The sequence below is a fragment of the Octodon degus genome, unplaced genomic scaffold (assembly GCF_000260255.1).
Source record: "Octodon degus isolate 3935 unplaced genomic scaffold, OctDeg1.0 scaffold00167, whole genome shotgun sequence".
In the NCBI taxonomy this organism is placed as follows: Eukaryota; Metazoa; Chordata; class Mammalia; order Rodentia; family Octodontidae; genus Octodon; species Octodon degus.
The window spans coordinates 96,230-114,567 of NW_004524743.1; the positions used below are offsets into that span (position 1 = coordinate 96,230).

Below are 18,338 nucleotides of genomic sequence, written 5' to 3' on the forward strand. Positions count from 1 at the left end.
GGACCTCCTGTGCCATAGGCTTCTCTCCCCTTGTCCTTCATCTCAGCCCACAATGTCCCTCCTGTCCAAGCCACATTACCAGCTGTCCTTTACTCCTTCCCCCCATATCCTAGATTTAGTCCATGGTGAGGACTGGACTGTCCTCCTGCTGGAGGTACCTGGCACCTACCCGCACCCTTCACTCAATCCCTTGGCTGTCACTAAAATTCATCTCACTAGTTTCCTGAACTAGACACCATGCCTATAATCTGGACTGCATTTAAATGTTCTTGCTGAACCCATTTTCCATGTTGCGCATGGGCTGATACCCAAACAGGATCTGGGGAGAGATCTCTACTGGTTTCTTCTTACCTCCAGGACAGAATCCAACTCCCTATAGAGCCAGTTGGGCCCTGCCTCACCTTGTCTCTGCTCACCTCTCTCCCCATCCTAGCCCTCCCCGCAGCTTTCTTGCATCCGGGCCATATAGAGCTTCCCTTTTATTCTAAAGTCCCACTTTAATGTCTCTCACCCACCTCATGGATCCTTGCCTAGTATGCTCCCTTCTCCCCTTTAGCATTCCTCAACCCTCCATCAGTCCTTCTTCACCAGGCCAATGCTCACGTGTTTAAAAGTGACACATTCAAAGGTAATCCTTCAGATAATCTCTAGAGGTCTTCCTGGCCTCTCCACCCTTCTAGAATATGTCTCTCCTTAGTATTTCCATACCATCCTGTATTTCCTTTCTTGCAGCACTTAATATAATATTGCATCTAGTCTTTTAATTTAGTCCCCATTAGAGTATGAACTTTAGGAGGGCATGGACTCTTCCTGCTTTTATTTAACACTTATGTAGCACTTACCCTGCGCTAAGCACTTCTATGAGCTCATTATAAATAGTAATTCATTTAATCTTCATAACAATCTTATGAGGTGCTATTATTGAGCCTTGCTACAGATGAGGAAGCTGGGGCAGAGGGAAGTCAAATAACATGCCCAAGGTCACATAGCTGGTAAATGGCAGAGCTTATTTGAAGCCCGCAAATCCAAGCTCTGAACTGCTTCAATATTCTATTTCACTTGCTTTATAGCGTATCCTCATTGCTTGCCCTATAGAAGATCCATCCACCCAAGAAATATCTGAGTAAAACAAACAAAGAATGACTGAGGTGCCCAGGGAGATAGTGCAGTAGAATAAGCACTTGTCTGGCAAGCGTAGGGTCCTAAATTCAATCCCTGGTATAGAAAAAAAAAATAAAAAAGAAAGAAACAAAGAAAGAAAGAATGACTGAATGAATTAAAGGTACAGAAATAAGACAGTCTGGGCCAGCCAGATAGTTCAGCACACGAAAGTGCCTGCCTAGCAGGCACAGCGGACCAGGGTTCAATCCCCTGCTGTGCCAGCCCCACCCCTGGGGCGTGCTGAGACTGTAATTGAGACTGGGTATGGTGGCACACATACCATAAATCCCAGCTCATGGGAGGCTGAAAATAGGAGGATCACTACGAGTCCAATCTGTGTAGTAAGACCCTGTAGACCCCGTATTAAATACATTTTTTAAAAAAGATGATAATCTCAAAAGGGGCAACAGTGAGTGGCAATGAGGTAGCCACAGAGCAAGCCAGGGGTTAAGCTTAGGAGTAAGTGAAGGGGAATGAAATTAATCCAAGGAGTAAGAAGACTTTAGGAAAAATTAAAGGTGATGAAAGGCAAGGTCAGCGGGGCTGGGGAGCTCAGCAAAGCAAGAACAAGTAGCTCTCCCATCAACAAAGGCAAATATAGACCAGACCAATGGACGTGGCCAGGGTCAGGCCACTGGGGACATCTAAGAAGTTTCCATGTGAGCTAGGGAGAAAAATGAAATTGCCTGGACTTGAGGGTGAAGGGTGGTGGCAGAAAGCAGGCTGGCAGATCTTACTCCCTTCCCCTTCCCCTCCAGCCATGAAATGCAGGATTTGGGAGAGAGTTAGGTAAGGCCTTCTTGCCAAGATGTGATTAGGGTCTGCTTAAAGGCACGAGAGAGCAAATCTTTGGAGAGTGAGAAGTCAAAGCAGCCTTTACCAAAACAAGGTGTCTCCCATGTGGTGATGCACCATGGCCAGACACATAAAATATAAAGATGAAGCAGTCTTCTGCCCTCACATGAAGGTAACGCAAGGAATGAAGCCCCAACATGGTTGGAATTCTTCCCTAAGAGGCATCTGGTGGCCCCAGACATAGGGCAGAAAGAGCTCCAGTGGTGAGAAAGAAAACTGAATTGACTTCTGGACTACTAATAAGAGCAGAGCTATGAAGAGGAAAGTTCCAGATCTCACAGGTTCAAAAAGCATGAGCAGACTAAAGAGAAGCAAGGTGGTTAGTGCACATCATAGGGCAGCATTTAAGGAAGCATTTCATTAGCCAAAGGCTTGACAGTAGAAAGAAGCCTGAAATTTGGAGCAGTGGGGATGGAAATGTGATTGGGGAAGCAGTGTGGCACCCCCAAACAGCCACTGGACAAGGAAGCATGAGTAGAGCACAAGAGAAGCTGCTGAGCTTAGGACAAGATGTCAATTCTAAAACTTGACCTGAAGGGGCCTCATGGGGCTCAAATCCAAAAGGCCCCAGGTTATCAGTACAGGGAGCTGGATCTACTATCCTGCCTGCGTAGGCTTTGGCAGATGGGGCAAGAAGGGCTGGCTTGGTAGCACTAGGAAAGGAGCCTCGGGATAACACCCAAGCACCTGGAAAGAGCGAAAGAATGAAAAGACGGTATACCAACAATTTCTTTTAACAACCATTTGTTCAGCAGATAGTCTGTACAAGGCATTGGTTACCAGCTCTGATGACTCTCAAGTAATTTACATCCTAGAAGGAGGGATAAGCCCATCCAAAACACAGATACCCTGCAGCACATGATGGCTAATATTCTGTAGTAGAAAAAGATATAGAAAGAACTCTGAAGTTTCAGTATTGACACGTGTCAAAGAAACACATCTGCACACTGTGTTGTATAGTGCAGAGTTCACTTTCCTCCAGAAAAAAGAGTGGCTTCTCGCTGAGGGCTTGGGGTTTAGTAAAATCAGGGTAAGTACATAAATCCACTGAGTTGTTACTTTGTCTATGTTGTCACTTCTGTATTTTTAATGAAATCTGGCTATTTTGCAGATTATGTGTCTACATCATTTCAATTTCATTTGAGATTATGCCAAAAAAATAACAAATGACATGCTTTGTTTGAAATAACTAAGTACACAGAAAGGCATCTGCCTGCTCCGGGGAGAATATCTTGTCCCCACCCAGAGGTCTACCCTATGAGGACTGCATGCACACAACCGCTGGAACATGGCTTGACTGAAACTAGCTGGGCTTCGGCAATGCTGGATAGTCATTCGTGAACCCTTTCTCTGCTATTCAACTACAGAGACCTCTTCAGAATACTTTTTTTTTGTCCTTTTGAGACCTGGTCTTGCTATGCAGTTCAGGCTGGCCTTGAGCTCTCATTCTGTAACCAGGTTGGCCTAGAACTCCCAGAAATTCTCCTGCTTCAGCCTCCCAAGTGCTGGGATTAAAGGTGTGTACTATCATGCCCAACTTGAATACTTCAATTATATATAAATTTTATATAGTATTTTAATATACACATACAGTATTTTTATATATAGTATAAAATATATATAGTACTATATATAGTATATAGATTGTGCTACATATACATATATATGCTATTATATATACAAATATATATTATACATATATATTAGTACTAATCAGAAATCTTCTGATTTGTGCAGGTATCATGGGACATATAATTCAAGAGGATTATGAGCTTGAGGCCAGTTTGGCAGCCTCAGTGACATAACAAAACCTGTGTTAAAAACAAAAGAAAGTAAAAAGAAAAGAGAAAGAAATTTTGTAGTTCTTTAACCAAAGGACAATCTATGCAACCACTTGACACAATCCCTTTAGTTGGCTGATTAATTTTTTGAAGTCAATTCTGAGTAATAACGTATCACTTTCAGCCGACCAGATAAATGTACCTTGCTGTCAAATTTGTGGTAATTTATTATATAGCAATAGGAAACTAATACACCAGTCCTGTCCTTTCAGCACCCTGGCCCATGTAGATACTGTCTTCCTCCAATATGATTTGTATCACACTGGAAAGGAGAGTGTCTAGTACCTCTTTTATCCTTATGTTCCCATTAATACCTTATACATCAGACAGGCCTGAAATGTAACATGTGGAGTACTATCTCTGGCTCTATCAGTGTTTACTAGAGAAGCAGGTACAACACAAGATGGTCAAGTATAAAAGAATTTACAAGATGAGTTTACAGTGACCACTCATAGAGTCAGATGAGGAAGAGTTCAGAGGGTCTGTCTGTGCATCGCAGACCAAAAATTTCAGTCCAAGGTCTGGAGCTCACTGCAGTGTCTGTGCCAGTCCATATCAGCAGGCCAGTGCATCTGTGATGGGAGGCTCAGGAGTCCGCCCTAGAAGCCAGGAGACCACATCTAAGGTGATGGTGAAGACTGGAGCTCCTCCAAAGAGACAGACAGTGATGGCCCTTCACCTCCTCTTCATACCATCCAGGTGCCAAGCCGCCTGCCCTAGGGCGGGGCTTCCACATCTTAGGGTGTGGAATTGCTGAGCCAATTTAGTTGAGCTTCTCTTACTCAAATTGACACAGTTAATCTATCATCACACTGGCTGAATTGTTTTTCACACCATTCCTCTCCATCTAGATTACCTCCCCGCCTTTTTTGTTGTTTGTTTTTTAAGATGGGGTCACATTATATAGTTCAGGCTGGCCTCCAACTGAGGAGATCTTCCTGCCTCAGCTTCCCAAGTGCTGGAAATACAGGCAAATTCTGGGATTACAGGGATGAGTCACCATGCCTGGCCCCCTTCCCTTTTTTTGTTTTGTTTGTGAAACCTTCTGAACTTCTAGACCATTTGACACTGGCTCCCATAGCAATTTTTATTTGCAACACTTGTTTGTCCTTGATTCAGACTGCCATGTGACCTCTTTTGAAATCTCATTTCTCTGAAATATTACTGAAGATATGGTGGCATATGCCTATAACCCCAGCACTTGGGAGACTGAGGCAGGAGGATTACTGGGAGCTCAAGGCCAGCCTGGGCTACACAGTGAGTTTCAGGTCAGCCTGAATTACAAAGAACATGTGCATAGGATATCTACATGGACTGTGCAAAAATTATATATATACAGGGCCAGGGAGATGGCTCAGTAGAATAAGCACTTCCCTGGCAAGCACAAGGGCCCGAGTTCAATCCCCAGTTCCACAAAAAGAAATTTTATATATACAGCTGAGCATGGTGGTACATGCCTATAATCTCAGCCCAGAGGAGGCTGAGGCAGGAAGATTGCTGTATGTTCAAGACCAGCTTGAACTACATAGCAAGATTATGTCTCAAAGACAACAAAAAATTGGCTTAAGATGGCCACTCTCCAAAAAGAAAAAAACCAGAACAGAACCATTATACATGCACATACAGTACATATGATTTTTCTCTTCCCATTGGTTTGAAGCCCAGCATTCTAGATAGTGCATAGCACATAGAAACATATAAATATATATATATATACATATATATGCATATATACATATATGCATATATACATATATGCATATATATGTATATATATATACTCTGTATTTAAAAATTGTGTCACCTGAAGTAGTCAACTAAGCATAATTGAGTCCTTTCACAGAGCCAGGTCTGACAGCATCCTTCATCCTTCCCCTCATCTCAGGAGGCTGCACTTGCCTTTACCAGAAATTGAATCCTATGCCATCTACCATAACTGCTTCAAAGACCAAGTGAGTCTCTCACAGATGCCTGGCACTTCCTGAGTGCTCAATAAATGTAAGTAAAAACGAAGCGAAGTTGGAAAGCCTCCCATGTGAAAAGCTGTGCAGACCCGACAGAGGCGGGATCGTCACAGGCAGGCCAGTGCCTTACAGAGCTCAAAGGAACTGAAGAAGTCAGTGCATACAAAAGGCCAGGTTAGCCGATGAAGGAATCCTTAGGTTGTCCTCTGTTCCTAAGTGCATATACATATACAAGAAATACAAGGCCAGCAAATGAAAAACAAATACTGATCAAGAGGAGGGAGGAATATGAAGGAAAACGAGTGAGTCTTCTAGGAAAGAAGTTTGCTACTTCTGAAGTTTTGGTCTTAGCCACTGGCCGGATGGATCGACCACAGTCAGCAAATCGCTTTCTGCCCTGCCTGCCCGAGCATCTGCCTCTGTACAACTGTCGCTCAATTCACTCCTTTCGAATCATTACCTCTGAAGAGCGCGAGAAAATTCATCCAAACCACCCAAAAGTATTTCTCCAAAGAATTCCAAGTCGTTTAAAGGCAAATCCAATCCTAGCAAGGGTCCTTAACTTTTCCCCTTACCCCCTGCAAGGGTTCAAACTTCAACTCCCAGGGTTCACCCAAGTCCCGCCTCTCGCTGTGTCATCTAATGAATATGCAAATATACCATAAATGACAGCCAATGGCGTGGATTCTAGTCACATGGTGCCGGTGGTAGGTGAGCAGACAGAAGTTGTGTGTCTGCGAACAGAGAGGGTTCTCAGTCTGGGGCGATCGCTCTAGGGAGAGCGGACGGACAGTTAGGCTGTAGTCCTGGCGGCAGCGGCAGCGGCAGCGGCGGCGGCGGCGGCGGCGGCGGCGGCAGCAGCAGGAGTGGTGGCAGGGGGAGGGAAAGGGGGAGGGCCCCGAGGGCTACACGCGCTTACACTTTCAAATTCCCTCGTTGGAAGAGGAGGTGGGGCTGCAGAAAGCGGAGGCCAGGAGCTGTCCCATCTGTCCTGTCCCGTGTGCCCTCTTCCGCTTGCTCCCTGCGCCCTGGCTCTGCAAGAGTTGAGGATTCGCGTGGCCTTACGTGGCAGTGAGGGCGAGAGGGCCGGGAGAAGGAGCAGAGCCAGGGGCGTGAGGAAAGATGCCCATCCTGCTGTTCCTCATAGACACGTCCGCCTCCATGAACCAGCGCACGGACCTGGGCACCTCCTACTTGGATATTGCCAAAGGCGCCGTGGAGTTATTCTTGAAGGTAAAGGGAGGGGAGGGTAGAGGCGCGGCTCCATCCTGAGGGGCGGGGAGAGGTGCTTCTGTAACGTTTGTATTGCCCCCCTTTTCCTACGCGACCCCCCCGTCACCCCTTGCCCCTCAGCTGCGCGCCCGAGACCCTGCCAGCCGCGGAGACAGGTACATGCTGGTTACCTACGACGAACCCCCGTACTGCATCAAGGTGAGCGAGCGGGTCGTCGGGAGGGCGGGGGTGGGCAGGCGGCGCGGGGCCGAAGGCTGCTACCTTGGCCCCGCCCGCGGCGGTCCTGCGGCGCCGGGCTGGGCGGGCGGAGCGTGGCTGTCAGCGGCCAGGGCAGAGCTGTGCGTCTGGCGGGGAGAACAGGCACAGGGGGGTCGGCCCCGGGCGACGCTGCAGGAGCGGTGCTCGTGGCGCGACGGCCGGGCCGCCTCGGAAGATGGCGGACATTTTGCTTTTGTATGAGGCCGCGAGAGGAGATCGAGGGCGCTGCTGAGATGGAAAGGAGGGAGGAGAGGGTGGAGAAGGAAGGAGGCCCCAGCCCTGCAGCCGGGACCGAGACGGGCCCGCCCCTTCGGGGTTGCGGCGCGGGCCGGCTGAGCGCGCGGCTCCGCGGGAGGTGCGGGGTTGGGCGCGGGCTTCCTCCAGCGCAGGCTCCTCCTCCGGCTCCCCTTTCCGCCCTCCCCGTCCCGACCTTCTTCCCCCCCTTGGACTCGGCAGCTTCTCCTTCTCCTCCTCTTCCTCTCCCTCCCCTCCCCTTCCTGCTGAGAGCGTGGCAGCCCTAGCCGCAAGCCTCCTCCGGCAGCTTTGCCGCTTTTGCACCCTGGGGCCTCGAACCCTCGCGCCCAGTGGGAAGTGTGCCCGCTCCAGGAGCTTCTCACCCGCAGGCCGGGGGTGCACATTTCACTGTTGCCCCCGCCTTGCTCAGGTTCAAACCTGTTCTCAGTTACCTTAGCGACCATTGCTGTTTCGCTGGAGATTGCAAAGCAATGACTTAAGGGAGAGATGCCCAAGCGGAAACCTCAAGGGGTAGAGCTTTTGAGAGACCTGTTTATTGGCTTTAGAAATTAGGTTTGTGCTAGTCGCGGAGGGATTCGTCCAGGGACACGCGAGAATGGAAGAGACTGTGAACAGTTAGCTAGTCAAATCCAAGGATTTCATTCTCGGGGTTCTGACCCACAGTAGAAAACTGCGGAGGACTTGGCCCTTGTGGGGTAGATCAGTTCCCCCATGATGAAGAGATAAGGAACTGCTTTGCCTGCAGCAGTTTGATAAAATGCATCTCCAATTGTTAAATCAAACTGTATAAGGTTCGCACTTTCATATTGAAATTGAAAGAATTATTGCTGTGATCCTTGACGTTTTTCAGTACTTTGTCCCTGCTGAGTTATACTGAGGTGCAGCCCGGGACGTGTTGTGATCCATTTTCATAGCTCGAGGTCAATGAATGGAACCTACCAAACAGAAAGGTTGCACTGGATATGTAGCTAAGCAGTAGAACACTTGCCTGTCCTTGGGGTCAGTCATCAGCTTGGGGGGCCAGGGGAGACTGTATCTGAAAAGTTGGCTAAAGAGGGTTCTTTCAGACATGAACCAGACAGAGACTTTAATTTGGGAACTCCTGGCTTCTGTTAACAAGATTAGTTGGTTCCTTTTAACACTGTTACTGTTTCACTGTTTGCCTTTAGTTTGTTTTAAATGTATTCAGAAAAATTGAGCAAGCAGACATCTTTGAAAATGCCATAAGCTTTTTGAAAGTGGGCTCACTATTTTAGAAGAGCAGATGCTTGCACATCCGGGATCTAATTCCGTACACCCTTTGACTACTAATACAGATAAGAACCGACCATTTGGAGTATGCTCATTTGAAAGCCCGTTTCTTAATTTGAAGTCGTAAAAAAGACAGACTATAAAGCAGTGTGCCTACGTTGTGTTTTTTTCAGAGGAACAACCTATTTAGCATTTTTCAAGTGCCAGGACTGCTAGTATAAAAGTAGTTTTGAATGTTTAAAATGTACTTTGGCAATATTTATAGTCCTTTCCTTTGGAAAAAATGTTTTGTTATTCCCCCTTAAGCATCATTACATCTTTTCACTTAGAATTGCAATCACATTGAACACATTAGTTTGTATTGTGCTTTTTCCACTTACCGGCTGTTCTGGGTTACTACATAGTTCTCATATTTAAATTTTTATTTACTTATTTATTTTTTTGGCGGAACCCGGGACTGAACTCAGGCCGTTGCGCTTGCCAGGGAAGCGCTTATTCTACTGAGCCATCTCCCTGGCCCTAAACTTTTATTTTTATTTATTTATTTATTTTGTATTTTAGGGAAGGGTCTACAGGGTGTGCAGGGTCTCATTACTAGATCGGACTTGTAGTGATCTATCTGTTTACAGCCTCCCAACAGCTGAGATTACAGGCACACACCACCATGCCCAGTCTCAATTGCGTCTCAGCGCGCCCTGGGGGTGGGGCCGGAAAGGCAGGCCCAGAATCCCGGGCCCTGCACCTGCTTGCACGCGCTTTAATCCACTGAGCTATTTGGCCAGGCCTTATTTTTAATTTTTTTTTACATTTTTGGTGTCAGGAATCGAACTTGGGCTCTTGCACTTGCCAGGCAGGCGTTTGTGCCACAGAGCTATATCCTGGGCTTATTAACATTTTTTAGTAGCTGTGTATCTTCTCTATATTTTCAGTGGACCAGAGGAAAAAAGTTGAATTTTATTTTTAGTGGAAATGGCATCTGTTTTCTTTGTCCTGCCACCTCATATAATAGGTTTTCCTAAAGGAAAAAGAAACTCCACTGTGTTTTGTTCTACCCTTATAGGTCAGATATAGGAAGATAATGCATATAATTTTAAATTATGAATCATTGATTGTTTTCATCTTAGTTTTTATGCTTCTGGGGTTTTTCAGGTTCTTGTGGGTGATAACTACATGTTCCAGAGAAAGACTAACGATCTAATGATGTTCTTGTCATTTTCTCTGTAGACCAGAATTGCTAATGATAGCTCCTATTTTGTTAATATTTTACTTTTCTGAGCCTCTTTTGGGTCATTCCTTCTTATTGTCCCCAACTTGCCACCCAGCACATGGTAACTATTTCTTTGCTCTCAGGATGTAGTTCACTTGGAAGGTCAGAAACTTTAGAGTACCTAGTAATTTTCTTAAAATTTGAACAGTCTTTGACTTGTTAATAGCCGTAAGCTAGGAGCTGAGTGTCTGTTTTCTGTCACACAGATTATCAAATGCGTCTTCCTTGATTGTCAGCAGGTACCTTAGTTCTTTCTTGAAGCTTCATTCTTCATTAGGGGCCTGAGTAGTTTTCAACACAGTGATGTTATGCTGGGTGGGATTTTCTTGGTAGTTTATTTATTTGCAGAATGCTGTGTGTGTAAGTTTCAGTTTCTCTAAGATTAGAGAACTGTTACAACTTTAACTCTCAGGTCTAGGATATCTTCAGCTTTATGTACCACAAAATGAATTTTATTTTTTGCTAGAAGATTAATTTCTATTGATAATGCATAAGGTATGAGTTGAGTGTTTGGTTGGGAGTTTTTCCCTTAACAGGCGTGCAACTATTCCCAGTATATCCACTTACAACCTCTGACAATAAATCTTGTGAAAAGTTACTGTGGCTGGAATTTTTGCTAATGTATGCTTTTGGGTATGTAAATACAGTATTTCACTGAAGACTTAGTGACTGTTCACTGCATGCTTCTTAGCACATAGCTCTGTGCTCTTTTAAAATTAATGCCTGTTACTTGCAGAGAGCTCTGCGTGTGTAGCATTAAACTTGATTTGGGGACCATATAAAAAGCATGTGAAATACAAATATTGTGTACTACATCTGTTTAAAGTGTTGCTTTTTATGCAAGTTTTGTACACAGTGTTATGCGTGTTTATATTGATACAGTACATCTTTAACGTTAACAGCTAGGATGAAATCCTATTTAATATTTTAAAACGTACAGGGTATCCTGTAAATCATCCTTAAAAATGTGTGCACATGGTAGGTATTGTGATTGCATAACTAATTTCTCTTAGTCTGTTGAAGGGAGCAGTTTATGCTTAAAAGCATTATTTTGACCACTTTTACACATTTGTATCTGATAACTACTTTGAAGGCAGCATTGTGCAATACAGCTACTACTGTCACCTTGTTTTTTGAAGAAAAAAAAAGTGTTTTGCAGGGTTTCTTTTGGCATAATAAATAGTCCCGAATAATCTTGGCTGAGATTCTGCTCTAGTATGTTTTTGTTTCATTTTGTTATGAATCATAATTTCCTTTTATTCAGTGACTGGAAGAGGCAGGCTTTTCAGAAGGAAGTAAGCCATTACACTGAGCTATATACTGGTATAAGTATGCAAAAATGGTTTTATGTTTGAAGCCACTCTCTAAAAATTATTTCTTTTTTATTCAAGGAATTTATTTTTAATATAAAGCAGTCACTTTTCTAAGAATCGTTGAAACACAGGTATCAAAAGTTTTCATAAATACGGTAGGAAGAGGTTATGTTTCCAAGAAATAACCTAAGCTAGTGATTGGAAAACACATAATATTTGAAAACGTGAAATTTTCCCTTCAGTGGTGCTTTTTCACGTTATGTAGCTAACTTTGCTTACTGGCGGCAGCATGTCTTTGTCAACGCTCTCTGTATCAGAAAGAGGGTGGGAGTTTGACAGATTGAGGGAGTAAATTTAAGCTTTGAAAATGATACATGTTGTAGACATTGACTAGAATTTTTACTGAGGCATAACTTTGTCATAAGCCTATGTATATATTTTATGGGCCTTATTTGGAAAAGGAGCAACTTTTAGGGGAGCCCTTCCTTGTGGGTAGAAAGCCCTGCAAGTGTTTTTGGTGAATAATAGGAACCTGCACTGTGAGAAGAATTTGAGAGTGTAAGATGCTTTCCAGACTCAGAATGTTCAAAAGCAATACATTAGCATTTATGATGAATTGTCTCTCCAATGGTTTTGCTTTTTCACCTTTCTTGCTTCACCATTTGTGGCATATGGCAGTAGTTATTTTGAAATAAGAAAAGAGGAGGCTAATGTGGTACTTTTATACAATGGAGTACTATGGAGGAATAAAGAAAGATAAACTCGAGGCTTTCATAGGTAAATGGCTGCAACTAGAGACCACACTCAGAAGTGCATCAGACTCCCATGTGTAAACATCATATTGTCTCCCTAGTGTAAGAAACTAAAAGAGTAGATAACATCTAAAAGGTACAATAGATGTTGTGAAAGGGAAAGAAACTGCTCAAAAGGAAAGAACAACAGGGATGAGTGAAAAGAGAAAAGAAGGAAGGAAAAATAAAAGATAGCTGAGATAATTGTGCTACTAATTTCTATTAGTTCAGTGAAAGGAACAGTTAGTGCTTATACTGTTTGATCAATGATACATGCCTATATCTGGTAACCTGAGCAACTACTTTGAAGATAACCATGTGCAATCTAATAACCATTGTTAAGTTCCTATTATCTTGTTTTGAAACTATATTTTTATTAGGTTTTTTATTCTCTTTAAAATAAAAAATCACAACATTAAAAAAATAGAGGAGTGTTAATTGGAGCAGGCTGGATCTCTGGGCAAGGAAGTAGGTACAGTCTTTAGACTAGGGGCCAGCTGAAAGGTAACTAGGGAAGGTGAACACAGTTGTGGAGGCCTGCCTGTTCTCTCAGAAGCCCTTGTGTCCATTCACCCTCATGTGCTCAGAACTTCAGCCTTGCTCATTTCTCACCTGGACTGTGGTCGCCACTCTCTCTCATCTGGAAGCCAGACTGACTGACCACAGATTCTTCCGCTTCATTGCCAACACATGGATATTCTTCAAATGAAATAAGTCATTCTCCTATGAAAAACCCTTCAGTAGTTCCTCATTACACTTTAGAATAGAGTTCAGGTATCTCCAAGGCCTTCCATGACTTGGCTTTGCTGCCTTCCCAACATGTCTCTACTCCTTCTCTTTTCTTCACAGAGACCTCAACTCCAGGGGCAAGGAGGAGTTCAGCTGTCTTCAGCCTCATTAGGACTCTTGTGCCTCTGTGTTTGTGCCACTGCATCCGTTGTTCCCTTCTCCTGGGATGTGCTAGTTGGCCTGACAGAACTCAGTTCTTCCTTCCACATTCTCAAAAATAATCTGGCTCCTCTTCCTCCCTATTACTACTCTCCTTAGTATAAAACCTCCCTCTGGTATCCCTTAACACTTTCTCCACCTCCTGACTCTCTGTGTGTGTGTGTGTCTGTGTGTGTGTGTGTGTGTGTGTCTATCTATCTGTCTGTCTGTCTATACATAAGGTGGTATTGTGGTCTTAGGGATCCAAGCCAGGCCCTCACACATGGGAGGAAAACACTGCCAGTGTTGGCCTCCCCAATGCGAGCTTTCTATTTGATCCTCTCTATATTTATACTTTTAGTACCAAGGGAATGCCTAGATTTTAGTATGTACTTGATAATGCAATGAAAGATTTCTTTTTACTTTTTTCACTTTATCTTTTTTTTGTGGTATGGAGGATCTAACTTGGGACCTTGGCACTTACCAGGCAGGCACTTGTGCCACTGAGCTATCTCCTTGGTTCAGAATGAAAGATTCCAAGCAATATTTGTGAAAGCTCCTCAGCTCTTCCCGTATCTGTAATGCTTTCCCAGGTAGTGATCACCATTAGAAATGTGGTAGATTTAATGCTTATTACAGCTCCTATTTTCAAATAAACTCAGGCTCATAATATGGTATAATTGTATTTCTGTATGATAAATGTATAAAAGGTCTCTTTTTTTTCTTTTAATTATCAAAGTATATTTTGTATGAGGACAGCCTGGGTTACACAGTGAATTAGAGGCCAGCCTGAACTACACAGGGAGACCTTGTCTCAAAAACACCCCCAAAAGCACGTTTTATATACAGTAAACTATGTGAATCTTAATGACTTGATACATTTTTATAATTATATATTTATGCAATCACCACCCAAGACCAAGACAGCGAACATTTCCCTCAACCCAGAAAATGCCTTTTGCAAATCCTCCTGCAATTGCGTCCTCCCAAGTGCAGGTCAGTACTCGTCCTACTATTATCACCATTGTAGAGGCATGATCACCATGGTGTTTCCCAAGGATAGTCTGATTGCACTGCTATTACAGCAACATAGGCATTTATTTACCATATTTTTGAGTACCTCCTGTGTGCCAGGCTTTGTTATAGCAACCTAAAGGGACACTTGGTTTAGGGGGCTGGCCCTATTCATAAGGATCTTGAGAAGAGTCTTTAGAAAATGTGAGTGAATGTGTGGGAGCGGTTAAGAGGAGTGGATCTTAAGCAAAGGATGGGAGGTGGGGGATGGAGAATATATGGAAGACCCTTAGGAGAATTCAGTCTATCATATCAAGATTATAACTGGTTCAGACTAGACAGCAAAAGCGCTTCCAAAACTACAGCCTAGTTTGTATGTTTCTTCTGAAAGGAAGAGTTCCTAGATGGATTTGAAGAGCCAGAGTGCAAGGCTTTTGTCTGTGTGCTTGTTTGGTTATTGTTGTGCAGCATTCATTGAAGTGGGCTTCTGGGAGAGGGAAGTGAAAGGCTGGAGCAACCCAGAGGACAAAGGTGAAGTTGCCTAGTTTTACATTAGTGCTGGCTGCTTAAAAGGGTTTGGCCTTGGCTTTAGAATTGGGAGGGGGAGCCCTGGGGGCGTGGTGCACCTTGGAGAGGGCAGATATTGTCCTTTTCAGTTTGTCTTTGCTTTGGGAAGATAATTCTAACTGCTGAGAACACAAGGTTCTCAGTTTCACAATGTTCAGGCCAGGCAGCTGTTTCCCATCTTGGGGAGAAAGGTGTTTTCTAGGGAAGGACAAGATGGAAGGATCCTCTCTAAGGGGAGGGGAGTACAAAGGGACCTACTGGTTTAAATTCTTAACAACTCCGTACACATGCCCTCTGAAAATGTAAACTCCTTTTGGCAGTGTAAGTGAGAGATCTAGGCAGATCCTATGTGTATTTGTTGGAAGCTTGGAACACATTATCTCCTGGATACAAGATTGGACATAGTGATTATCTTACCAGACCTTCCTCCCCAGGAAAGCCATTTTAACCCTTCATGGTCACTTAGCTATAATGCTGTTGTGTTTAATATTGTTCCTACTGGTGAATGATCTCGGGTTTCTAGTTTAATTCGTCAAAAACACATGCTCCCCACTCTTGCTTCCTCACAACTCCCTAAGCCTGGGTGCTTCCCGAAAAGGGTGAGGACATTGACAAAGCTGCACAAAAAGAGGCTGAAGCAGCAGTGGAAGTTGGCAGGGCTCTTCAGTTATGCCAGTTCTTCCTATTTGTGGATTGTCTTTCTTTACACTGGTTACCACAGTGTGATTACAGAGCAGTTAAAAGGTGGCTAGTCTGTAAGTGGGTACTGTATGGAACAGGAGAAATTATTTTGGGTATGGTGGGTTAAAAAATCATATTTATACCTCCCCCGCTTTAAGTTGGTGCCTCACTGTATTGCCCAGAGTGGTCTCAAACTTCTGGGTTCAAGCTATCCTCCCATGTCACCCTGCAGAGCTGCTGAGCTGGTGAGTGTCTCCCACCATGCCCAGTTTTTACATTTTAATGTTGCTGTTTGAAAATATAAAATGACATACAGATCTCACGCTGTATTTCTATTAGATGGCAACATTGGCTTGTATTCTTCCTGGAGATTTTTCTGGTGTTAGTGCCCAAGAAATTGCTTCTGAAAGAGGAGGATCCAGTCTTTCAATGCTCCGTTTAAAGTGAACACTGCTTGCTGTAAAGGACTCGTTTATGTATGAAAGGTTATCATGCAGTTCAGAGTTGATGACTTGATAACCCTTGGCCCTTGGGGCAAAATATGAAAGCATCCTATTCTTAGTTGTGCTGAAAGCTAGTTTAGTTGCTTAGACTTTTGGATGCAGTTTCTGACCCAACTGGTTGGGTTGGAAGGCCCCCCCCCCCCGGGCTAAGTACAACAGAATAGGTGAACTAAGCTAAGTGCTGTAATTTAGGGTCTGTTGGTGACACAAAGTTTCAGGCTTTTGGTGTCATTAGAAAAATTGTGTGTCTCTTATTCAACTGACATAGCTGCTTTGCCCAAAAATTCTCAGGAACAGCATTCTTCAGGAAAAGCAGGATAGAGAATAAATTCTCTAGTTTAGCCTAGTATAAAAATCTAAGGAACAAAGATTTTGTATCACTGCTCCATTTGTCGGGGATTTGGACCCAGAGCCTCAGGCATGCTAGGCAAATTGTCTATCAATGAGCTGAACCTCCAGTTCTCTTGAAAGAAGGTCTCACTAAGTTGCCCTGGCTGGCCTGTCAATTGAGATCCTCCTAACTCAGCCTCCTGAGTAGGTGAGCTTGCTGTCATGCACCATCATATCCAGCTTTATGCCCCTGCTTTTATGGAAATATTTTCACATTTCCCCAATAAAGCTCTTGTTGTATTAAAAGGAGCAAGGAGTTCCAGGTTACTGGAAGGTCCTAAAGATTCTTACTGCTAGTAATAGTCACCTTCCTGGTGGGGGTTCCAGGCATGTTTGTGTTTGTATGTGTGTATGTTTTATTGACTTCCATTTAAGGAATAAATACTACTGTCTAAATGTGAGGCTGGATGAAAGTATAGATATGTTCATAAATAGCATACATAAGGGGTGGGAGGGGCTAGGACAGTAATAGCAAACCTTTCAGAACCTTCAGTGATATCAAACAGCTACGTGTGGCATACAACACGTAGGTTCGCCACCACTGGACTAGGAGATGTGCCTGCCTAGCGTGCACAAGACCGTGCACCTCCTCCCTAGCACCACAAAAAGTGGGACCATTTTTATAGCCCAAGTTTGGATGGTTTTAAATCTTAAAGTCAAAGGTGTTATCTTACTTTTGTAGCATACCATATATTTCAGATATGTGTTGACTTATATCTGCTTTCTTACAAGAACAAATAATCACATAACTGCTTTCTAACAATAGAAGCTGACATTTATTAAGTAATGCAAATGCGCAGGGCAGTGTGCCAACGAATGTAAACTATTTAGTTTATCTTCTGAGTTAGCCTATGTCATAGGTACTGTTATTATTGCCATTTAATAGATAAGGAAGGAGCCTTATCTGGGGCCCAGACAGGTTGAGTAACACAGCCTATAGCAATCCAGATCTGTCATTCCAAAACCTTAGGTAGTTAACTCCTTCACTATTTCTTTCACGTTGGGCCTGGGATACAGCTCAGTGGCATAAGTGCCTGCCTGGCAAGTGCAAGGTCCTGAGTTCCATCCCTGGTACCACAAGAAAAAAAAATAAAACTAAACTAAATAAATAACAGAAATTCTCAAACTGTGTTTCTTTTTTTAATGTATTTAGTACATGGTATGCAGGGTCTATAGGGTCTCACTACACAGACCGTGTAGTTGTAGTGATTCTTCTGTTTCCAGCCTCCCAAGTGCTGGAATTACATGCGCGCACCACCACACCCAGTCTCAATCTCTGTCTCAGCGCACCCCAGGTGTGGGCCAGCACGGCACGCCAGGTATCAAACCCCGGCCACTGTACTCTGCCTAAGCAGGCACTTTAGTCCACTGAGCTGTCTGGCCAGCCCTTCAAACTATGTCTCAAAAGGGGGAGGGGCAGGAAGATAGCTCAGCGGCTTAAGTGCTTGCCTGGTGAGTGCAATGTCCTGAGTTCAATCCCTGGTACAAAAAAAAAAAAAAGAAAGAAAAAGAAAATTATTTCTATTAACTGTGATAGAACATTTTCCTTTGATAACTTCTCACAAGCATTTTTTGATTATGATGTAGGTCCCAAAACATTCACTTTTCAGACAGAATCATCATGCTATTATTTTTAGCTGATTTTAATGTAATAGTACTTCTATTTATTTATTTATTTTTATGTATTTAGTACAGGGTGTACAGGGGCTCACTATGCAGATCAGACTCATTGATCCTTCTGTTTTCAGCCTCCCAAGTGATGCAATTACAGACACGCGCCACCACGCCCAGTCTCAATCACTGTCTCACAGTGCCCCGGGGGCGGGGCCGGTACAGCAGGCCAGGGATCAAACCCTAGGTGCTTTAATCCACTGAGCTATTTGGCCGGCCCTAGTGCTTCATTTTTATAATGAGGACTCAATGAATGAAAATTATTACTGCCGAAAAAAGGGAAAGTATCATTGCTACTGTTAGTTTTATTATTCTCAGGTAATTTTTGGGCAAGTATCATTGTACATTTGTTTACAAAACACTTTCACTTTTGACTTCTCCCTGTTGTGGCACACT

The 18,338-nt window shown here is 43.7% G+C and overlaps 1 protein-coding gene across 3 annotated transcripts in view; it reads left to right on the forward strand.

Moving 5' to 3' along the window:
- Positions 1-5,640: 5,640 nt before the first annotated feature.
- LOC101574725 (integrator complex subunit 6-like) overlaps positions 5,641-18,338 on the forward strand; it is a 58,948-nt gene continuing 46,250 nt past the window's right edge. For all 3 annotated transcript variants that reach the window (XM_023703272.1, XM_004643146.2, XM_023703273.1), the window contains exons 1-2: positions 5,641-7,054; positions 7,175-7,252. In XM_023703272.1, the coding sequence (XP_023559040.1) occupies positions 6,944-7,054; positions 7,175-7,252 (189 nt within the window). In that variant the 5' untranslated portion in view covers positions 5,641-6,943. The remainder of the gene's footprint in view (positions 7,055-7,174; positions 7,253-18,338) is intronic.